At 38.7% G+C, this 25442-nt stretch overlaps 1 protein-coding gene across 3 annotated transcripts in view; it reads left to right on the forward strand.

The window, feature by feature from the left end:
- klf12a (Kruppel like factor 12a) overlaps positions 1–24849 on the forward strand; it is a 30380-nt gene extending 5531 nt beyond the window's left edge. Inside the window, exons 2-7 of one of the 3 annotated variants that reach the window (XM_067403361.1) lie at positions 106–241; positions 6987–7068; positions 11932–12496; positions 16274–16412; positions 23705–23862; positions 23969–24849. In XM_067403361.1, the coding sequence (XP_067259462.1) occupies positions 7003–7068; positions 11932–12496; positions 16274–16412; positions 23705–23862; positions 23969–24162 (1122 nt within the window). In that variant the 5' untranslated portion in view covers positions 106–241; positions 6987–7002 and the 3' untranslated portion in view covers positions 24163–24849. The remainder of the gene's footprint in view (positions 1–105; positions 242–6986; positions 7069–11931; positions 12497–16273; positions 16413–23704; positions 23863–23968) is intronic. The other 2 variants (XM_067403360.1, XM_067403359.1) reach the window with 2 other exon arrangements.
- Positions 24850–25442: the final 593 nt, after the last annotated feature.

Genomic DNA, 25442 nt, shown 5'->3' on the forward strand with positions numbered 1-25442 from the left:
TATTGCGCAACCTGGTGTGTGCCAGACCTCTGATAATAAACAGTTTGACGGCATGCGGTTCAATAGTTCAAGTCAAATTACACACATCTGTCTCACCCTGTCCAGCAGAACACCAGAGAGAGAGCTTCAGATGTTTCTGGCCCGCTGTCTTCATGGAAGAGAGCACAGCAAACCAGTCCAAGCTGTGACCGAGAGGCCATTTGTCATCTGTTTTGGCCTGATTTGGGAGCAGGCTTGCCTAGTAAGGTCTTGATCTTCACCATTGTAAAACTGATCTCGAACCTGCAATAATAAGTTTCTTACAACCCACTGTGCAGTGTCAGAAAAGAGCAGATGAAGAAGATATTACAGACAAGAAGGAGATAAAAAATAAAGAATTTCTTGAGGTTTAGTTGAGTTGTTTGCGAAACAGGAAAAACAGTTTTTGACACTTTCACTCTTCAGAGCGCACTGGTACTTTCATCGACTTAGTCTTGTGTGAGACAGAAAGGACACATGGTTGGATTATATTAGTTTTCCATATAGATAGATGGACATAGACATTTGACAGATTTTCCATTCATAGACAGACGCTGTCACCTGTATGGCAAAAGGCAAGTAGGTCCCACATGAGGTCAGTAAATACTAACCTATGCGCTCCTAACACTGACAGATTTAAATGGAGGGGTTCCAGACTCCCTTCAAATCAATAGCAGATGTGTAAGTGAGCGTGTTCAATCCTAGTTCTTTCTGAAGGCAAGTGGAAAATGCAGAAGCCTGATTTTTTAAACTAAATTTGAGGAATCTGCAGGAGACGTTTTGTAGTGTTTATTTACTTTAAAGACTGTGAGGAGCAGATGAATCTTCACACAAAGCATTGATTGTGAAGCTGAGAGAGAAGGCCATTTCATCCATGAAGAGCATTCAAGGATTTCATACATCAACATCTTGTCTAGAACGTTTATTATTGTAGCCATAATGCCAAAATCTCTTTACAACTACTGATGATAGACCACCACTAGGTGTGTGAAATGGGCCGCCAAGAGGTCAGTCAGTTTGATTCAAGAGTCCCTGAACAATCACTGATTCAATGAACTATCATTTAGTGTAGTGTTTTATTAAAGTTTTGAGCCACCTTTGATTTTTCTTTTAAGAAATTAACATTTTTTTTTTTAAACTTTACACACTGAAAACTCTCCTAATGCTAGTTTATGGACTGTCAGCAACATATTGTTCAAGCTAGATAGAGCAGAAAACCATATTTGTGTGAATGCAATTGCCTTTTTTATTACAAAGCTCTCTGGAATAATTGATTCTGATTGGTCGATTTCATCATCCAGTGGTCTAATATTTCATGATAACAACTGCCCATTCACATATCAGAACGCTCATCAGAGTAACTGAAACTAGTGCTACTTTGTTGACACGCTCTCTGAAAATGACCTCAGAGATCATTTTAATAATAATAATATTGTAGTGTTCATCTTGTTGTCAGACCATTTGTTTTAAATAAATGCTTAGCGTAATACTTTAAGATAATAAGCGGGTATGATTTAAAAACAATTTCAGGTCTAATCAATATGTCAATGTTTGATGAAAAGCCATGTGTGATGGCAGTACATTATCCTTTATATGTTATGTCTGCTTGCTACTGTAGTAAGAAGCTAGGAGTTTGTTATAAGTGAGCTAATAAAATATTTTAACTCAAATCACTATTTTGTGTTAAATTATTTACTTATGTGGCAAGTAGCTGTGTAATAAATGGGGTGATGTAAATCCAGTCATTAATCATGGCTGTGCATTATCCCTTACATTCAACAGTTAAATTATCCTTTTAAAGTTTATATTTTATCTTATATTTTAGACACAATATTGCCAGTTACTTTTCCATATTGCCAGTTATTTGCCAGTAAATTTTTGGTCCACCAAAGAAAATAGTTTCCAACAAAGTCACAGCAGAATTTGAGAGACCATGAGCAACACAGCAGTAGTGTTGAATCTATGTTTTTTTTTAACAAATTGGTTGAGTGAATGATTCAGTTACTCACACATAAAGACAATAGAATCTGTGTTATTCAACGAATTGAACGATTCATAGGCAAAAGATTCACCTGTCGCTAGCCTGCCTGGAAAGCACTCTGTGTCAGCCCTCTTGGCATGCCGCTCAAATCAATCAGTCGGTCTGTCTGTTTATCTATCTTATGACACAGATTGTAGACTGTACATTTCCAGAGAGAGAAATTTCCCACCTGGGGACCACAGTTAGTTTGAGAATCACTGATGATTTAGTAGATCCCCTCAATAACGGGACACAGATAGGAACGAAATGAGAACATTCTAGTAGGAAACAAGAATGAGAGAATATCATTTATGAGCATATTTAGTGGCATCACAAGTTCAGATGAAATTGTTCAGAGATCTGCTGAACAAGAGGAGTCAGTTCAGAAGACGGGAATGTTTATATTAGTGGCCACATCTGTTCCTGGCATTGTTTTACTTCAAGAGTCTGGCCAATTCTTTAAACGTTGCTGTGCATTCACAGTTAATTCAAATAGTGTAATAGCACACCTCTCCCGAGCAATTCCTCACAGACACACACACACTCTTCTCTTCCTCACTTTTTCTCTCTTGGAGGTTTGACAATGTCCTGGCTCTATCCGACAGACGTTGTCCTGCCAAGGAAAATGAGCTCTGTTGAAATGGAAAGTCTGAAGTCACTCAGGGCTTTTTGGCAAAAGACAATTATGCAAAGCAGGAGAATCCAGAAGAAGTCTGTATCTTGGGGACGGATCCAGAGCAGTGTCTTTGGATCTGCTCAATTTTTCAGCACATAGTTACTAAGATCAATTTAGAAAGGAGAGGTCTGGTCTTGGAGCAGTATCTCAAAAGCTCTGTGAGTAAAGACCCAGTTGTGTCTGTTATCTTTCCAGGGGAGGAAGGAGAAAAGGGAAGAGTGGAGATGAGGAAGGCATGTTTGTACAGGAGGTATTGTGGGGTGAGATTTGAGCCTGGTTATCAGTAGCAGGGCAGTGGGCAGGGAACAGCTCTGACCCAAGGTCACATTCTGATTATGCTTGCCAACTTCCCCACAAAAATGTTGAGTCACTGCTTTCTCTCTGAGTGAAATGCACCAAGAATGATCTCATCTGATCTGACAGCATTCTCAGATAGTCGATCTTGGTCGACTCAGTTTTGATTCCAACAGATTTTGACATTAGCATGTTGCTAAGCTAATGACTCAATACTTATATAGCACACCTAAATCTTGAAAAATATTTTAATAAACAAGACCCAGTAATACTGACAAATACTGGATAATATTCCATTAGCTTGTGATGTTAGCATCTTACTACGCTAATGGCCCAATACTTAAATACTGAAAAAACATTTCAATAAATATTGACATTAGGGCTGGGGGATATATCGCATTTCGTCAGTAAAGCCGGTTCCCTGATTACCGTTAAATCGCCATCACCTGCTTTCAAATGGAGAGGCATTTAATAGACAGAGCCATAGATCACTGATAAGCCACGCAATATCGCGTTCATTATCGAATTCGATATCTGCGATATGAACGCGATATTGCGTGGCTTATCAGTGATCTACGGCTCTGTCTATTAAATGCCTCTCCATTTGAAAGCAGGTGATGGCGATTTAGCGGTAATCAGGGTACCGGCTTTACTGACGAAATGCGTGTGACAATTGCATGCGATACATCCCCCAGCCCTAATTGACATAAGCATGTTACTAAGCTAATGACCCAATAGCACACACAAATATTGGATAAAATTCCAGTAGATCCTGATGCGAGCGTGTTGCTAATTTAATGGCCCAATACTACAACAGCACACAAAAATACTTGATATCCCAAAACCTTGTGAGCAGGCTTCCTGTCTAGTGCATATAAAACCCTGTGAATGAATTGTTTTCAATTTTGAAGTTAGCACGTTGCTAAGCTAATGACTTAATACTTTTTTACTTAATAACACCCACCAATTTGTCATTAGATAAAACTACTTTTCAATACTAAATGAAATATTATATATTATATATTATAAATATATATATATATATATATTATATATACACTGGTTGTCTGGTCTTAGCTATTTTAAAGCTGGTCAAACTGGCCTCCCATCCTGGCCAAGCTGGTATTCAGCTGGTTTTAGCTGGTTGGTCAGTTGCTGCCTACCTTTTGGTACAGCCTTTGTGTTGTGAGTGCACCTACTGATGCCTTAAATGCTATCTATGTTGGGAGCTCACTAATATCTGTGTAATAATGACATCCATTAAAAATGTACCTTATAATTCAGACTAAGTCCCCTGAACAGAGTAAAGGAAATATAAAATACCACATTCACCAACCAGCCCCAAGTAACCAAACATTTCTAATAGCTTCATCTGAGAACTGTTGCATGAGGTGTTACTGTACATGCACACATGTGAAGTGGGGTGCTGTCAGTCAGCACCTGGGTGTGGTGTGCACCAATGCTTTAAAGAGGAGTTTCTCTGGTAAGAACACTCATGGGGAAGTGAAGTGTCTTCAGATTGGTGCCATTAATGTGGGTTTGGGCGTTCTCTGTCTTGAAAACCCAGGCACACATGGATATACACAGTCTTTGGAAGCAGGGATTTTAAGTGGGCACAGCCTTTCGGACCCCACCCGTTTCCTGTCTGCCAAGGATTACGGTCATGCACACACACACACAGAGAGAGAGAGAGAGAGAGAGAGAGGGGTAAACTAACCAGGTCAACAGTAGCCAAAACAGTCAGCAGTTTCCAGTCTCTCTAATGAATCTGCAAGCACTGCAGTAACATGAAGAAATCAGGTGATTTCCAGATATAATCCACCTCTATTATGTATCCTCACCTCCTCACCTCCTCAGTGCTGCAGAGTTATGAGACAGGACTAACCCCATGACCTCCAACAACCAAGGGAGCATTCAGACTTATGCAACACTTCCGAATACTCTTTATGCATGTTTGTGAGCCATTGCTGCCTTTCGCTTTATTCATGTAGTGTTAGTTCCAGTAAAAAAGTAATAAAATTGGAATGAAAACCAGTGGTATGAGAATTATTTTAAGAATGAGCTCAAATGTGATCAAGGTCAATGACAAATAAAAGTGTTCTTGATAAAGAAAGTAAAAAAATACATGTAACAAGTTCTTAAAATTACGGAGCCCCACACATGACATGGAGGAAAAAAAAAAAAAAGGCTAAATCATGTGCACGCTTGATTTATTCCCTTGCACAATTCACTTATTCATTCCCTCAATTTACTAAATCGCGCACATGCTTTAATAAGTTGTTCCCTCAATTTATAAATCGTACGCAGAACTTACTAATTCTCATGTGCACGATTTAGTAAATCGAGGGAACAACTAGTAAAGCGTAAAGTGTTAGCACAATTTACTTTTTTTTTTCCTGCATGTCATACCATGTTATACCATTTTATGAAAATTTTAAACTGAATGAACAATTGAGTAAAAAAAAAAAAACAATTTTAAAGATAATATCATAATTCTTAAATTCATAACTTTTTTGGAGAGTCTCACGATATGACGTTTCACAACCTGACTTACAAACTTACCTTGTTTTGATATTAAAAAAATTCTAATTATCTAATATTTGAAGAGACTTGTCATAAGGGTCCTCTTTGATATCACTTATTGTGTTTTTTTTTTGTTGTTTTTTTTCTCCATGATGGTTTTATCACGACTTGACAGATTTTCAAATATTAATAAGCAGTGAACTGGTTTTGTTAAAAGGTGATTTTTATATGAAATATTAATAAGAGATTGTGCCAAACTCCTTTATTGATTTATTTTAAGAATTGTATTCTTTCTTTTATTTTATTTCTTCAATGCGATATAGGAAAATGGAAATCACCCTGATATTTTTGACATTAACAAATTAATTTTAATTTGGAAGTTAAAAATATTATCATTGAATATTGTAGGTATATTTAAGTCAATCAGTGTTTTTTTGTTTTTTTGTTTTTTAATAAATAGGTGAGGGGTGGGCAAAAAAAGAGTATCATGTAATTGGCTCATTGCCTTCCAGTTAGATTTATAATGGCATTACTGAAGCAGGGAATTAGCATTTGCTAGCAGAGAGTGATTCTGTAGTAGTGAATATAACAGCTTGTTCATTTGAATTCTAGTCATTTTTGCAAGTGTAAATGTTTCACACCTCTCATTTCCTGCTGTCTGGAAATTGGAAGCTATTTGTTGACATTTAGTACATCAACAGTTCACTTTTTCATTTACTATAGCGAGGTACACACACAACACGTCAAATCACGAACGCACTAAATGTCTGACGACTGCTGTAAATACTGCTGTATAATCCTTTCCTTGCTGAAACTACCTATGTTTAATGACATCTTAACTGAATGTGACAACATGGGCAATGTCAGTACAAAGTTATGTATAAGAACATTCCTTATTGAGTAACTGATGGCTTGCCAGATGTTATAATTTAGGACTGTTGCTTTAAAAGAATCTAAAGTAGCAAAATTTGAATTGTTTTTATGCTGCTGTGCTCACAATTGGAGATGTAAACAGAACAGTCTAAATGATAAATAACAATTGATTTTGAAGTCAAAGCATCTGTTCAGGTCATGATCATATTCAGTAAGAGTCAGCTTTATTCAGCCTGTACACAGTGAAGCGAAACAGCGTTCCTGATAAACATGACTGTAAAATACCTCATGTGTTAGTAAACACTTCTCAGAATGATATATTAATGCTTATTAAACCATTTGATCTGTTCTCTCACATATGTTTGCTGTTATTATCATCGCACAGTTGATCTATTGGACTGTCACTAGCACATATGATCTGTGAGACAAATGTAAGGTTGTGAGGTCGTGTCATCACAGTTATACCAAACATATTTGATTTCCCTGTTCCTCACTATGGCTGACTGTCTGCAGAACAACACGGTGTGATATAACACTTCAAGTTATTGAAGCCTAACGTTGTTTTTCTGCTATGCCTCACAGGAAGAGTGCTATCAGGATGTTGATGCTGGATGGGATGCCAGCCCTGCCAGTCAAAATCGATCCTGCAGAGTCACAGAGACGGGTAAGAGGTCAAAGCGATGCCACACAGGTGTAGTCAGAGGCTTTCAACACTCAAGATGATACGTGGTAATTAAACAATATCATAGTCACACAATCTGGAACAGTGCGAACTCAGTCAAGCAGAGTGATGCAAACCAGTGCATCAAATTTGAGGACCAAAACTAACTGTTATACCAATGCTATCTCACGACCAATTTGTACATATTTTACAATTCGTATGAATTTGTATGACCTCACTTGTACAACTTCACTCATACGAATTCTTACGATTTGTCTAAACCCCAGTGACGGGTAGGTTTAGGGGCTGGGTTAGGGCTTTGTACGAATTAGCCAGCTTGTAAAATATGTACGAATTGCCATGAGATTGGGTTGGTTATACATATTCTGTTGGGTTAATGTCAGAAAGCTTGTAAAAACAAAGTCTCAGCCTTAAATAAATCAAGACTTTAGTAAATAAAGTGAAGCCTGGAGCACACCGAGCCAACGGTCGGCGTCGGGCAGTTTTCCTGCGTCGGTCGACTAAGTTGTCTCTGTTGGCTGAAGTTGGTCCTCGTCTGCTTTTTTTCAGCCGATTCGACACGTTGAATCGGCGTTGGGCTGTCGGAGACAGAGAGAACTCTGATTGGCTGTTCAGTATAGCAAACAAGTCAGTTCACGAGAAAATAAGCAAAAGTTATGAAAGCAAGCAAAGTCATGACGGCACAGACAGAAGGTTGTCCTAATTTTACGTCATCTTACCTGAGCACTCGAATACACAAAAACTTTCATAATAACATGAGCGGAGTGGAATAAAGAATGTGATTGATATTCAAAATGGTAAACAAGCGCTGCTTTGTTTATGGTTTGTATACATGAAATCTTATTTTTGCTTTCCCTTTTTGAATGACGAATAGGTTATAGACAAATTTTTCTGCTTAAACAGACAGTTATCTCCTTTATACGCAGGCGCAGAGCGTGTGTGCCAGTTGACAGTCGGCTTAAGTTCTTTTCGGTGTGTTCAAGTCGGCTTCTGTTGCCTCTAGTTCTTTGCTGCGGGTTAGTGAGTCCCGGCCTTGAGGCTACATTGAGGACTATTAAGATTTTTCTTGTTACAATTTTTATTGATAGTATGTGATATTTTCAGGACAATTACTTTCCTCATTATTTAGACCCACACAATATATATCATACAATATATATATATTAGTGGTGGGCTGTTATCAGCGTTAACGTGCTGCGTTAATGTGAGACTCTTATCGGGCGATAAAAAAAATATCGCTGTTAATCTATTTTCAAAGTTGGCTTGGGAGCTGGGTCTAAACTACGCAAGCTATGATAACTTTCACCTTGATATTTTAGCGCGGATGTATACCTAGCCAACCCGTCGCAAAGACCCGCCCCCCTTAGTTACTGTTGCTTTGTCCGACAAGCCGTGCAAAGAGGACACTGACAACACATCGACAGACAAGACAGAGCAGGTTACTTATGATAATAAACAAAGTCCCAGCTTTAAAACTGTGTCATTTTTTAAGAAATTCAAACAATAAAAACCGTTTTGTTGCTCTTTAATGTGTCGTGACCATAGTCGTGACAGATTGCTGTAGCGCCTCAGCTGAAGAGGCTTGTAAACCGATTTCCATTTATAGCATCAAATAAACATAAATGAACATTAGAGAATCAATGTTGTTTCAAACGTGGAAAAATTTTTTCAATATACAAAATTTTTCAAGTTCAGCTCCACCGAGGTTAATCTTCTAACTCCTGACTGCTTTGTTGGACAAAATGGCGGATTACTTTTAGTCATTATTTGGGTAGCACACATATTCTGAATGTCTTCGGCAGAATTCAAATGAGCCATTTTAATCTAGATTAATCTAGATTAATTCCAAGATTACAGTGAGATTAATCTAGATTAAAAAAATGTATCTATGTCCACCACTAATATATATACCTAATATATATAATTTCAGTAATGAGAACATAACATTGACAATCCTTTTTTGGTATTAATTGACGTAATAATATTTGTGGGGGGGGCAAATGTGCCTATACTTGTAATGAAAATAATGGTTATGCAAAATATAATTTCTTCTTTTTTCATATATTGGAGTGAAATACAAGGACTTTTTCCTACAAGTACCAAGCAACTGTGCTTTACTCTGCCTTTAACGTACTGTGTATTGCTTGTCTAGTGGTTTAGATTAAGGTGTCTCATGCTTGGAGTCTTCAGGATACATGCCAGATTTTCAGGCCTGACCAAATAAGCATATACGGGTGTTTCCCCCACTTCCCAAGTCCTATGCTCTCTTTCTCCATTTTCATGCACAGCTAAACCCACACACATAATATTTTGCACCCTGTTTTACCCGTTTTAACGGTTGTCATTGTCGTGCCGTTGTTCGGGTCGAGTGCAGGATGTGCGTGGGCCACGCAGCTCAGCTTTGAAGTGTGTTAAATCAACAGGCAGTGCAGATGCTGAAACGTGCTTCTTGTTTGAGTGGGCTCAACGCCAAGCCCCTTTTCTTGGAAATGCGTTACTCCCCCCTATTAAAGCCGTCCTCACCAGAAGCTATTCGGATTCGGAAAATTAGCCATAATGACTGGTAGCCCCCCATACGAGGGGTTGGATGTGGGCCGCGCAGGAGGGGAGGGATAGGAAGGTGGGAAAGGTGAAGCATGAGTCGGGAGAGAGAGAAATGGGGTAGAGATGAAGTTTCAAAACATGTTCCATTTCGGCTGAACAGCCTCCAAGTCAACCACAGTAAAAAACAGAAGGGAAATTTTTGGGCTAGAAATAATGCTGCCAGCAGACCACTTTTTGTCCATGATTTCATTGAGTTTGAGTGAGTGATTCTGAGATGTTTGACTGGAATGTTTTGTCGATTTACCGATGTTAATTTAGGATAACAACTGAGTCAGTAAATGCCTGAAAGACTGCTTTTTCTTCACTTTTTGTCATGTTTATTATCCCATATAATAAACAAATACTCTCAATACATACTGTAGGTGTTGCTAGTCCCTATTTATGAAGCACCAGCCCCCCGTCTTTCATCTCAGCCCCCCATGCAGTAACCAATGCAGTAACCAAACCAAGTTATTTCACTTAGAATCTCTTACCAGTCATTAAAAATGTTGTACATTATAGGGTTAGTTCACCCAAAAATGAAAATCTGTCATTTATTTCTCACCCTCATGCTGTTCCACACCAGTAAGACCTTCATTGATCTTCGTTGACAAATTAAGATATTTTTGTTGAAATCCGATGGCTCAGTGAGGCCTCCATAGCCAGCAATGTAATTTCCTCACTCAAGATCCATAAAGGTACTAAAAACATATTTAAATCAGTTCATGTGACTAACGTTACAGTGGTTCAATATTAATATTATAAAGCGACGAGAATATTTTTGGTGCGCCAAAAAAACAAAATAATGACTTATTTAGTGATGGGCGATTTCAAAACACTGCTTCTGAAAGATTCGAAGCATAATGAATCAGCGTGTCGAATCATGATTCGGATTGCGTGTCAAAGCGCCAAACTGCTGAAATCACGTGACTTTGGCACTCCGAACTGTTGATTTGACACGCTGATTCATAATGCTCTGAAGCTTCCTGAAGGTGTGTTTTGAAATGGGCCATCACTAAATAATTTGGTTTTTTTTGTTTTGTTTTGTTTTTTTTGGAGGTTTAAATATGGTTTTATTACCTTTATGGATCTTGAGAGAGGAAATATCATTGCTCCCTATGCAGTCCTCACGGTGCTATCAGATTTCAACAAAAATATCTCAATTTGCGTTCCGAAGATTAACGAAGGTCTTACGGGTGTGGAACGGCATGAGCGTGAGTAATAAATTACAGAATTGACAGAATCTGTATAATCATTCCCTCTAGTCAGTGACACACCTGGTTGTCACATGATCCAGATATCATTCTAAAATGCTGATTTGGTGCTGCTACACTGTGATAAAGTTTTTTGTTGTTGTTGTTTTTCCTGAATTATTTGATGAATAGAAAGTTCAAAATCTTTTTTAACATTATAATTGTAATGATCGATTTAATGTGTGCTTGCTGAATTAAGTATTAATTTCTTTAAAAAGAAATGAAACCTCTTAATGACACCAAATTCAGAAAGGTAGTGTAGGGTGGCAATGTTTGCACACACAATTCCTTCATCTGAACACTCTCTGTTTCAATGAGATCACAAAATAAATGTGACCATTCATGATAAATATCTGATGATATACATATATACATTTTTTTACAACCTGAAATGACCTTGCCTTATCATAAAAAGATCAATTTATCTGATCTTTTAAGAGAATTTATTCAAATTAAAATAAAATATCTGTACCCACCTTATTTTTTTAGCGTAAGTAACATTTGTAACTTGAATGTACAAGACTTTCAGGTTAATCCACTTCCAGTTATTTTACCTGTACAAAACCAGTGTGTTATGCTGCTTGATATTGTAAAATGGTATTTGTTATCATATTATTTTCATTTATCATCATAATCATAAACACACTGGTTTGTAGCACAAATAGTTTTACAGTTTACTATGCTTGTTATTCTTCTACTTCTTTGCACATTCACATAACACACATTAAAAAATAATGTAGATAATGTAAATAAAAAATATATATAAAATATAAATTTGAATAAATTAATAGATAGAACAAAATAGTCTCTCGCTTCACTCTAATGTCATCCCACCCAAAACTAGACTTTTTCGTCTGTGAAACACAATAGAAGATGTTTTGAAAACTTTGAAGTTTTCATTTTTGAGTGAATCTCTTTAAATATTCCTCTTAAGCTCAATTTTAGAGGATGTTCCTGTTTCAAAAGTAATTAATAGTTAACTGATTTCCATCTGTCTCTTTCCTCTTAGTCTCCTGTGATCCATGACTATACAGAGATGGGCGTGCTGGTGTTGAACCGCAGATTTCGGACACAGTCAGATGATAGACGATTCCTGTCTGACCCCTTCCAGACACAAACAGAGCCCGTGGACCTGTCCACCAACAAAGCAAGAACCTCCCCGTCACTTTCAGCATCGTCATCTTTGTCTTCGTCTCCCTCATCATCCTCATCATCAATACGATTCTGTCCACGGTCCCCTCCTTCCAGCAAGTCTCTGTCATCTTCATCACCGCCATCAATATCCATGCCTTTATCCTCCTCCACTTCAGTTATAACCCCCGTTCCTCGTTTGAAGATGTCTCCGTCCTGCTCTGTCCCAGTGGTGGCATCTCCCCCATCCAGGAGTCTCAGGGGGCAGTCGTTTTTGCACATGCCCCAGCTTATGCCTCCTTGCTCCAGCCCGGTCCACCTCCACCCTCGGCGGGTGCCGGTGGTGATGCAGCCCATGCCGTTGGTCTACACTGGGGGGAGATCGTTGGGTCACAGCAGGCTCATGATGCCGCTGCTGGAGGAAAACAGGATGCACAGGAAAGGTGAGACATAAGTCTGCATGCGCTGCTTGGTTGTCTTACACCGTGTCTACACCAGATGCAAGCTGCGCGACGTGACATGACAAAAGCGCGTAGAACCCATTATAATCACTGATGCTGTCTACACTGGACACGGCGTGGTGCAACACAACATGGCAAATTCCCAGCAGTAAAATGATGCTCTGTACTATTTCTAATGTACTTTGTGCTCATGCTACTTCAGGCGCAAAGAACAAATGGATTTGCAATGGTCGCTTTGTCGCAGTAGTGTAGACAGCCTCAAGCTGTTGTGGCACAATTGTCACATCCAGTGTAGACACAGTGTTAGAGACCTTATGACAGATGAATGGCTGACACCCCAAACATTCAATAAAATTGCTACGCTGATAAGCCATGTTGTTATACATCAATTTGTCGGTCAAACTTACTGAACTGTCTGTGACATGAACTTCCTACAGTCAAACCAAAATTTATTCAGATACTAGATATAATTTTTTATATTTTTTACTAGTGGGTGCAGGACTCTGTAGTTTATTTATGTAAGTGAGGATAGCAAAATAAAGTAAACTGTGACATATTATACCCAAAAAAATCTTCATACAGTGGAATACCATTAAAATTTATAAAAATTTGGAACTAAAAATTATTCAGACACTTTGACTTGACCATGTGTTATCTGACATAGTTAAGATTATTTTTTTCTGACACAGTTTAACTCTGAGATCTTGTCATATTTTACCTTTTTTTTTTTTTTTTTTTTTTTTTTAACTATAGTAAACTGTAATAATAAAATGAAATGTTCAAGGTGTCTGAATAAATTTTGGTTTGACTGTATTTTGGCAAATTCTCATCATATGATATTATAAGTAATTCCATATCCACTTATTGGAGTTTCGCTCCAGTGATCTCGAAAACTGCAAGCATTGGATAGGGGTTATTATAGCTAACTAGAACTAAAAAAATAAAAATTAAAATTAAAAATAATAAAATTAAAAAATAATAATAGAAAAGTAACTAAACAGAATTTTAAAAGAAAATTATATAAACATAAAAATTACAAAAACAAAATGACTAAAACTTTAAATGAAAATGGAATATTAAAAAATAATAATAGGTTTGAAATATGAATAGAAACTACAACAGTATCTCAATGATATTAAAATAACACTTTGAGTCGGATCAAACTCTGCTGTAAACCACTTGTACAAAATAAATTTGCCAATTTTGAAAGATTTCCAAAAGCAAAACATCTCTAGGTTGGAAACAAACAAAAGGAATAGTAGAATTCAGCATAGTGGATGGTTTTAGAAGGGGGAATAATGAATTTAAATAGTGCTTGTCATTCTTTATGACATTGACCCTTGTTCATTTTACACTTCCATGATTTTTTTTCCTGTTAAATACATAGACTACATGCAGTCAAACTTTCTTTTAAGAAAAACACACAAAAACACATTATGCATCTACACAAATTGTAATACGTTTTTCCTTTGTGTTAATGTCAATATTATCCCCTTGTAATTTCACTATTTTTTCATCTTCTACCATTATTTACCCCCAGTTTCACAGACAAGGCTTAAGCTAGTCCCAGACTAAAATTGACTAAACTGTTTTAACTGAAAGCAACATGCACTGACATATCTTAAAATATGTCAGTGCCATTGTTTTGTCTCGAGATGTACACCAGTTATGTTTTTTTCTAAGGCACATTTATAAAAGCTACTTAAATGTCCTAATTGAACTAAAGCCTAATCCTGGCTTAATCTTAAAGCCCTTTCTGTGAAACCAGGCCTTAGTGTTTAAACATAACAAAATGATACAGCTTGTGCTTTCTTTTAACTGTGCAATGACAAATTTGAAGTAATTTACCCCAAACTCATCAGCAAGCGAGCCGGCACATGATTTGACAGACATAGATAGAACACTCGCCTCTTGAAAAGCGAAGGGTGAAGTTAAGAAATCCATCCTTCTGCAAAGTCTTTCATTCTCCCCTTTTCACCACTTTCCTCTCTCTTCCTCCGTAGGTGCAAAGCACTGTGTTTAAAAGCCTCTCTTCGAGTTTCCGTGTTGCTGGCAGGGTCAGTGACAGAACCCAGAGCCCGGCTGTGTGTTAGACAGGCTCAGCTCTTATGAGTGCAGCTCCATTGTGCTCGGCTCTTTATATTCCTCAAAACAGGCAGCTGCTATATCCCCGCAGGAAGTAGATGCTATGGCAAAAACTTCCCTTAGCTGAACGAGGGCACTTGGGTTTATTAGTGACAAAGCGCATGCAGTTTAAAGATATACAAAACAATAAAAAAGAATTTTGTGTGTGTATATATATATATATATAAGAAAAATTAAAAATATATATATTGGCAAAATGTTCTAAATTTACCTTTATTTTGATTAATTATGAGGTAATTCATCCCCTGCTATCTCTCTCACACACACAAAATCTCAAACCACTTTTTTTTTTTTCTAGGAAAGCTTGCCTCTGGACAACAGAGCTGTTTTTAATGGGCTCTGTGGCTAGGAAGGCTTTCCACTCATTCTTTTCCCCTTTTTTCATCCTGTTTTCCTTTGGGGGGAGGCGCATAGATAGAGGTTGGAGATGTCCAATGTCATATAAGTCTCTCTTATGTCCTGTATTAGTGTGTGTGTGTGTGTGTGTGTGTGTGTGTGTGTGTGTGTGTGTGTGTGTGTGTGTGTGTGTGTGTGTGTGTGTGTGTGTGTGTGTGTGTGTGTGTGTGTGTGTGTGTGTGTGTGTGTTGTGTCTCAGAGCTCTTTCCTCTATAGACTGACCAATCAGAGAAGGGCATTTATCTACATCAGAAGCACACAGTGTGTGTGCAAACAAGCGGTTTGACACATAATTAGGCCTGTGCAGTTCATACTTTGATGATCATATTTCAGTTCATTAAAAACATTTAAGATTCACACACAGAGACCTGCCCCCTATCTTGAGGGTCTGTGCCCTTATGCTCTGCAGTCTCTCATGAAGTATCCATGGCAACAAGACAGGACATGGAATGACACGATACAATGGAGACCTTTGAAATTGCTATTACAACCAAACAAAAACAAAACAAAACAAACCAATACAATACAAGCATGCCCAGCTCTCTTATTATTGGAATAGAGTGAACTATATTCTATCATTCATTTGAGCTTGGAACAGTTGAAAAATACAATTTTGTCATTATTTACTCATGTTCATGTTGTTCCAAATGGCAAAGTTTGGAAATCAAGAACATAAAATGTTATTAGTTCTTGAGATTCTCGTAAATAAACATCAAAATGACCAAAAAAAAAAAAAAAAAAAAAAAAAACCTTATTTTTTCTTATTTGTGCTTTCATTGGTTTTCTTAAATTGATGTTGTATGGAAAACAAAAAATCTATGTGATGTTTCTTTTAAAATTGTCCATCCTTTAAGCAATTTCTCTGCTGTCTATTAAGCTTATATTTGAACATGAATCAGTGCCAAAGTGCCGTTAGATTAGAATCTTAGTTTGGTTTATTGTGTTAGTGCTATGGCCATAGAATCAACCTGAAGAGTCGGTGTCCACATAACTGAATAATTTCTCCTCAAACACCAGCATTTCAAAGGTCACATACTGTATGAATCATTTAATTATGCTAGTCCATGTACAAACTCTGAATCAAGTACAGAAAACCAACGCTGGGTTTGTTTAGACTGCCGTATACTGACTGTAAGTTAACTTTGGGATGTTGTGGAATTACTTAATCATATGGGCATATTGTAAATTCAACTGCACCAAACTTCTGTTTTTATCCAGTCACGCACCGAATCGCAGATGGACTGTCGCCACGGCGATCTTTGAGTGACAGCGAGGATGATGACCTGCCCAACGTGACCTTGGAGAGTGTGAATGAAACAGGATCCACTGCCCTGACTATCGCCCGCGCTGTCCAAGAGTAAAGACACCTTTATCATTAATCAGCAATATTTATAATCTAGTCTACAACCTTCTATCACCAATCTATCATTATGATGTATGATGTTAATTCTCAGATCTCACTCTGTGCACAATGAAAAAAGTATAGATATAAGATTTTAGGTATTTTTTAAAATAAAAAATATTTATATTATTAAAAAAAAAACATATATTACCTTTAATATAGTGTGTTATTGTGAATGTAAAAGGTCTGCAGATTTTTGCAGATCTGCAGAACAAAAAGCACGAGAAATTGAGTTTTTTGTCTCCCAAAAGAAAGAACTGATTCTGAACTGTCTGAAATGAGTCGTCAGTAATTCCAGTCTTACTTCCTGAACAAACCTACACTCTAGAAATAAATGCATGGTTTCAAGTTAAAAATTCTAATTTATTGTTTTAATTAAACCTTTTAAGCTGCAAACATTATTTTGTTGAGTTCTGTTGACATAATAATGTTGATCATTGCATCAACTTAACATTGTTTATAATTTAAACAAAGTTAATTGGCTTTTTTTTTTTAATTAAGTTGTAGAAACGTAATGAAATTGTCTTGATAACTTCGGAAATTAGGCAGTGGATGCTTTGCATATAGGACTGGATACGGAGAATAAATGCTGAAATGAAGTGTTAATTTATTTGTTTTTAGTGAAGTGAAAGGTTCCAGGGCTACAACTAATCAACTTAAATATTTGTGTTTATGCTACAAATTATTAAGTTCCTCTTACTCAGTGTAGCTTGTTGGTTGAATGTAAATTCACTCAAAGTTGTCATAACTCAAAAAATTGATGCAAACCCGATAATATTTTGTTGTTGAGCCAACATATTTTTTTAGAGTGTATGATGGAACAATGTTGAACAATGTCTACTTTGACCATGCCCTCAAACACTGTAGTTGAGCCTGAGGCCTGGAAGAGTTTGGTTAAATTTGTCGACATGTCAAAAAGGCACTGATTACTGTGCTGTGAAAGAAATTCCACTTTGCATGCACTTCTAAAAGATGAGAACTCAGGCTTGAATTGATGTGGTAAAACTGATGCCATTGTTACTGGTTGCATCAATGTACAAATGCTGAGGAAGCCTCTGGAGCTGAAATTCAGATATGGTAATGGGCGTTTCATTTCCGACACGCACTGTAAGCACTAGACCCTGGATGGACAACTCCGGTCCTGGAGGGCCAGTATCCAGCAGAGTTTAGCTCCAACCCTAATCAAACACACCTGAACCAGCTAATCAAGGTCTTTAGGATTAGTAGAAAGTTATAGGCAAGTGAGTTTTTATCAGGGATGGAGATAAACTCTGCAGGACACTAGACCAATCAAAACGGACTGAGCCGTCTGACCACTCAGTGCAGAGTAGGTTCTCAGAAAGGAGAAATTTATAGAGAATGAATCCTTTGTCAAACCATTTCAGACACTGTGAAAAATAGGTGATGCTGCAATGTATATTATGAGAAAATTAAAGTGTTTTTTGAACTTGGGTGCATGTAAACTTATTGCAGGAGACCTCCAAAACAAAATTAGGAACCTTTAATATAGCATAATTGGGGCACTTTAATGGAGATTTAAATAGACAGTTGCATGAGGCATAAATACTTTATTTGTTTGCGAGCTTCGAGCTATAGCTACAAAAAAATATATAGCTTATTTCTAAGAAAATTCTCCCTGTGAGAGCAAGTAGGGACAGAGGCAAAAAGGCTGGCAGAACTGTCTAAATGTGTCTGGAAAGGACAAAGGTGCCAGTATGATTTATAGCAAGGTGCAGAAGTGAATATTATTGTGAACAAGAATGTGTGAGAGAGAGAGTTGCTGAATTGACCTGTTGGTTCTTCAAGTCAATAAGAATTTGATCCAGTGATTCATGTAGTGTTTGTATATACAGTTGTAGTTTGTTGACAAAACTTGAAATCTGACAGAACCACTTTGGAAATGTTTTAAGACACCTTTGATTGGAAAAAATTATTCATAAGTAAATCCTGTTTTTCTATAATTACTGTATTATTATTGTATTATTATAATTAGCTTTAAATATATAAGTTTATGCATTTGGCAGATGGCATATATTCAGCATAAACATATATTTTGCCATCTTGCGTTCCCTGGAAATTAAATGCATGACCTTGTTTAACCAGTTGAGCTTCAGGAACTGATCTCAGTCTCAGAGGGAGTGTATGCTTATTATGGACACAGGTGCAAGAGTCGTTGCAGGTTTATATTTTACTTGACCTGTGGTCAGCTAGTGAATAATGAATGGACTTCTTTCTTACCTTTATTATTTTGATAAACTGATCTCCAGACAGTGATGCTGCCCTGCACGTCACCACCACTGGAAAGCCCCTCTGGTCTTCTCCACTGGGAAACATACAAACAAAAGACGGAACATAAATGACTGTGCTGAGTTTAGTCTGATGGCAGCTGCTGTTTCCCTCCCTGATTCTCGCCTTGACAACAATCTAACATTGATTCTTATTGTAAAACACTCTAGATGGAGTTCCTCTGACCTCAGACTAAAAATTCCAAGCCCCTTTTGAGCATATGATGGAATGTGGAAAATAGTGACAGTGTTTTAAAAAATGTAGATATTGTTTAATGGAGGAGAACAGATCTAGGATGTTTTCTTTCTCTCTTTTCCTCTTTGGCCCCCAAAAGTGATAGAGTGTGCCAAAAGATACAGGTGCCCCCAATGCCCCTCATCCTGCACATGAATATGCACACACACACACACACACACACACATACTCTCACCCTGCACTCCTGTATCCCAAAAGAAACAGGAAGTGGCTCTGTGGGGGTGGGGGTGAAAATGCCTCTGCTGCCTTACGTAAAATATTTCAAGAGACATATAGGCCTGCAATCTAATTTATCAAAACAAGAAAAAAAATACATCAAATTCAAGACAGGATAAGAACAGGCAGATTTCCGTGACAAGCCAATATCGGAGTGTCTATTTACACTAAGTGCAAATAGCGCCCCTTGTTGGCACATGCTATTTACACTACCTCCGCCCACCAATGTATGGTTGGGACACCCAAGTTTTGTTTCACCTAGTGTAAATAGCATATCACTAAAAAATCTGCTATTGTCACTTAGTGTAGGTAGAATATATTTTGCCATTTGAACTTAGTGCAAATAGCCACTGCCAAAAAAATATATATAACTGTCACATAACTGTAACTGTCAAATGTCTGTCTCACCGTCCCTGAACTCCATTTCCCAGCATCCCTCCTGTTTCCACACCTGTACCCAGTCAGCTCATCTCCTGGTTTCACAGATTCCCTGCACCCGCACATCATTCCCTGCTCTCACTACATGTACCCTGTTCTCCTGCACTCCCTTGTCGGGGTCTCGTCAGCAACTGTCAACATCATTGTCTACTCTTATGTCAAGCTCCACGACCCTCTTACCTGCGATCTACTTACCTACTGTTCCTGCTAACTGTCCTAGTTCTCCTCAGCTCCTGTTCTCCTTCATCTTCACGCTCCTTGGCCCCCACTGCATCTCCTGGGAAAACACAAAGACTGCATCACACACAGATAAGCCATACCAAGACATTCCCTCTCCCTGCCTGCTTACCTGGACTGTTATCACTGCTGTGTTGTCTTTATCTCTGTGCAATAAACCTGCTGTTGATTGTATCACTTACCTCTGTGTCCATCGTCTGTGTGCTGACAGAAGACCCGACCCAAACATACAAGATGGGCATTCACCTAAGCCAATGGTATGCTGAAGACCCCACGTGCCCTTTATGCCCAAGTCTAGCAACACTGAAGCACATCTTAGTGGGATGCAAGACCAGCCTCACCCAAGGCCGTTACACCTGGCGGCACAACCAGGTGCTAAAGTGTCTTGCAGCAGTGTTGGAAAGTCGACGGACAAGCGTGAATGCCCTTCCTCCCCCGTCACCCCAGTGGCAGCCAACACCATTTGTCCGGGAAGGTGAGGGCCAAGCCAACCTCACCACCATAAGATCAGACTCTGGTCAGCTGGGCAGAGCATGGTACTGGAAGCTGCTGGCAGACTTGAACAAGAAACTCTGCTTCCCAGCTAAAATCGCAGCTACCAACCTGTGACCAGACCTTGTTCTGTGGTCAACCTCGCTCAAGCTTGTCTACATAATCGAGCTCTCCGTGCCCTGGGAGGGTGCAGTGGAGGAGGCCTATGAACGGAAAAGTTTGAGGTACGCTGAACTTGCAACCGATGCGCAACAACAAGGCTGGAACGTGAAGGTACGTTCAGTGGAAGTAGGCTGCAGAGGGTTTGTAGCCACCTCAACATCCACGCTACTCAAGGAGATGGGAGTGAGAGGAAAGGCCCATCGGCAGGCAAAGACCTCTCTGCGGCTGCAGAAAAGGGAAGCCAGTGGCTATGGGTGAAGAGGAAAGACTCCGCTTGGGTCTTCAAATGAGTTGATGGCACCTAGGGAGTGAACCTGAGACGCTGGGATTCACTGCTGAACCCTCTGGAGGTGTCGTGGGCCTATCAGCGAAACACCAAGTAAGGAGGGTGCCCACTTGACAACCCAAAGGGTGCCATCACTCAACTGACCATCCCACGGAGTCTCATCGGAGTCTCAAGTATGCATTAAGGGACGCATACCTGACGACAGTGCCATCACTCAATGGACCACCCCACAATGTTCATCCTGTTCGCCAGTCCGCATCTCCAGAGTCCCTTCCTAAGATGGCCACCAGTCCAGAGTCCCTTCTCAAGATGGCCGCCACTCCAGAATCCTCAGTCAAAATGGACATTACCACGCCTGAGCCCTCAGTTAAGATGGCTGTGGCCTCGCCTGAAACCTCAGTCAAAATGGCCGCCGCCATGCCTGACTCACTATATGTACCCCGTTCTCTTGCACTCCCTTGTCATTTCATTTCTAATCTGCTAGCGCCACTAAACGGAACTACAAAAATAATAGCTGTTTTCGTACAGGTTTTCTAATCAGTCGACTAACCCTTCTATCTGTTCAATATCGCTACGAAAATCCACTCTGGTTATGTGAAAAGCTCCAAGCTTTCAAAATTTTCTGGGAAATCAGACTATGACTGGTATAATTATAATTTACTTTGCATAATTAGCTGGGAAACGAGGAATAATTTACCATAGCAAAAATGATACACCTCACCTGTAATTGTCTGATGTCGTCCATTTGCCATCCAATGATTCCTGTATTAACATTAGCATAGCTCCCTCAAATGGCCATTTGCAGTCTTACATTTATGGTTAAATGTGTAACCCCTCACCCAGGTCCTACTCTCCCTGCTCTGCGCTGGCCTCAAACCTGGGTCTCCAGTGTGTGAGTCGGACGGTCTAACAAGGAGGCTAAATGCTGCAACCTCTAGCGTCAGTCATTAGAGCATCTCTTGAGATCAGAGGAGTAAGGTTTACTCGCACAGCGACTACTAGCTGGCCTCCATTACACTCACCCCCCTAAACCTCACTCCCATCCGGGTCACGGCACCAATGCAACCCCTCACCCAAGTCCTACTCTCCCCGCTCTTATCTCAAACAGATAAGAGGAGTGAGGTTTACTCACACAGCAACTACTAGCTGGACTCCGTTACATATGGGCACAAGTTTGGTCATAATTATCACCATAGTTCAACAAGTCAGTGTTTCCCGAAACCATTGTTCCAATGAACATTCGCATACAGCATCAAAGTTGTGTGGTAGGAAGTACTCTCGACTAGTGGTTAGAAGTAGCCTGGGTGCCAGCCCGAACCCCTCCCACAACATTTTTTGGACGGGAAGTACGGTCTGGACTCGATCCATTGTGGAGTAATTATGCTCTGCTCCCAGAAGGCCGAGCCAATCAAATTGCCAGGGTGGGCTTTAATCGATGATGGACAGGCTATCTGCGGTTACGTAACCACCCACGTCATCAAAGAGCGCTTGGGGAGTTTGATTGACAAGCGATCTAACCAATCAGAACGCCACATCCGCCATTTTGTCCAACAAAGCAGTCAGGAGTTTGAAGATTAACATCGGTGGAGTTAAACTTGAAAAATTGTGCATATTGACGTCTTTCCGCGTTTGAAACAACATTCATTCTCATGTTCATTCATGTTTATTTGATGCTATAAATGGACTAGTAGGAAGAGATGATCGGTTCACGAGCCTCTTGAGCTGAGGCGCTACAGCAATCTGTCACAATCATGGTCACAACACATTAAAGAGCCACAAAACGGTTTTTATTGTTTAATTTTTTTAAATAACTACACAGTTTGAAAGCTGGGACTTTGTTTAATATCATAAGTAACCTGCTCTGTCTCGTCTGTCAATGTGTTGTCAGTTTCTTCTTTGCTCCGCGATGTATTTTCCACTCTGTGTGGCGCCACGGCTTGTCGGACAAAGCAACAGTAAGGGGGACGAGTCTTTGCAAAAGGTCAATTAGTTTACAACAATGATGGCTGTTGAAGAACTGAGATGTGTAGATTCCGCCATCACGTCCATTATAGAAGATATCGACAGCGCATTAATTTTAAAAGAGGAACAGAGGACCGTGATTAAGGCATTTGTCGATGGGAAAGATGTCTTTGCCGTCCTTCCTACAGGATTCGGCAAAAAGTTTGATTTATCAGCTGGCCCCGATGGTCGCTAAGAAGAGTTCTGTTGACAACTATGCGTCGCTCAACATACGTCACTTACTCTGTAGCTCTGATTGGTTGTAGGTCTATCCAATTGAGGTCTTTCCTGGATCGGTTGAAATACGCCCCCATAATCAAAGCCCAATGGAGCAGTATCAGACTCATATTCTGACTAGAATTGAGTATGACCACGTCAGGCTAGGTTAGAAGCACAGTTTCTTGTTTGCATGACATGTGGACAACGTTGTTGTATGCAAAACACATTTGCTGATATTGAGGTGGGATACGGTTAAGGGTTTGGGATAGGTTTGGTGATATGGTTAGGTTTAAGGGTAGGTTAAAAGGAGTAATGGAAGGGTCAACAGTGTAATTATAGATGTAATTTCAGAAATGAATTACAGCTGTAATTACATGCAGGTAAAAACGTGTACACAATAAATGCATTGTATACAATGATTAATTTAAATGTTAGTACGTAGCCTAGTAGTTAAAATCACTTAATATAAAGTGGGGCCGACTTAAATAATTGAAAATTATTTTAATTTACTATTTATGAATAATGCATTATTTCTGCCCATCATGCTGCATTAAACATAAATACCATACCATGATAAATACCATTATCATGCTAAACAAAATGTAAATCCTTAATTGCTTTTAATAACATTAGATATCATATGCTGTCATTGCAGTTCCCTGTTGCCATTCAGTATTGAGAGTCTGCGGAGGCCCAGGCCTTCAGAGTCACCTGACTCAAAGAGGAGACGCATTCACAGATGTGAGTTCGAGGGCTGCAATAAGGTTTACACCAAGAGCTCTCATCTTAAAGCCCACAGGCGCACACACACAGGTGAGTCTACATGTACATCAGGTCATGTTACAAAAAAAAAAGTTCTATTCCTGTTCCACAAAAAAGTCAGGTCTTTTTATTGATATTTCAGTATTTTCTCTCTCAGGTGAAAAGCCATACAAGTGCACGTGGGATAACTGCACATGGAAGTTCGCTCGCTCTGACGAACTGACACGGCATTACCGCAAACACACCGGGGTTAAACCATTTAAATGCAGTGACTGTGACCGCAGCTTCTCCCGCTCGGACCACCTCGCCCTCCACCGCCGCAGACACGCCCCACAAACATGCATAGTGTGAAAAAGACATTTGATGGACAAAATAAGCAGACAGAGCAGGTCTCTATCTGCCAGTGTCACATGCAGAAGGTCTGGAATGGTTCCCCGCACAACAATAATGAGGTTAAAGACATGGGAGTTAGGACAGGAAGGAGAGACGGAAGATGAGGTCCATGTATTATGAGGTCTGCCTCCCCTCATATTGTTTATCTTCTGCACTTTTATGGGAGGTTTATTCATAAATGAGTCTTGTACTAATGAATTATTAAAAGCCATTTGCTGTTAAATGTATTTGATTCTCCAAACCTTCTGGTTTGCCTTCAGGTTTACTCATGGAAGCCTCATGGAATTGCAGTTTTTCATTTCACAATAGTCTCAGATATATTTAGAATTCATTTTGTAGTACTTATTTTGTCTAAAAAGCATTGCAGAGGAGCCGAAGTATATTCTGTGCAAGATTTGATTATGCATTTAGCAAATAAAAGTCACTTTGAAATATATATATAAAATTTACAATTTTCAGGGTAATAATGGCATGGTTGTCACTTTGTAGAACTAAGTACAAACCAGTTTCAATTAAAAAGACATGCACACAAACAAACAAACACAAAAGACAAAGAAAATAAGACATGGCATTATAACAATGCATTTACTGCAAGTTCACATTTTAGCTTCAAACTCTGCATGGGCTCCAGTTATCACTTTATTATGGAATTTGAAGTTGTTGTTGTTGTTTATATATATATATATATATATATATATATATATATATATATATATATATATATATATATATATATATATATATATATATAATGAATGTGAGGAGATGGTCGTACCATTAATGTAGTGTTCTGTCCTCTCAGGACTCAGTCATATGAGAGAGACATTCTCTCACACCTTTTTAAACTTTCCTTGCATCATTTGTGCACAAAACTAGTGTAGCAGATGTCTGTATATTTTATAGTCTTTACCATGTGGTATATTATTTTTGTTTGTTTGTATTGTATGTCATATATTTGTTCTGTATTCTGAGATTTGCACCCTTCTGTCCATAAATATGTGATGCCAAAATTTATAGTATTTTACAGGGAACCCAGTGACTAAAAATCATGTGTGTAAATGATCGTCAAATGGGCATTCCTTTTTTTTCTTCTTTTTTTTCTCTTATATGATGTATCTGTAAATGATGTTATGGTAAACATTTCAGTTTTATATGGATCTAACTGTGAATTTATACATAAATACAGTATATGTTAGAAAAAGGCATGAATAAAGGCACCGATTTGTATGTACAGAAAA

The sequence above is a fragment of the Chanodichthys erythropterus genome, chromosome 12 (assembly GCF_024489055.1).
Source record: "Chanodichthys erythropterus isolate Z2021 chromosome 12, ASM2448905v1, whole genome shotgun sequence".
Taxonomy (NCBI): domain Eukaryota; kingdom Metazoa; phylum Chordata; class Actinopteri; order Cypriniformes; family Xenocyprididae; genus Chanodichthys; species Chanodichthys erythropterus.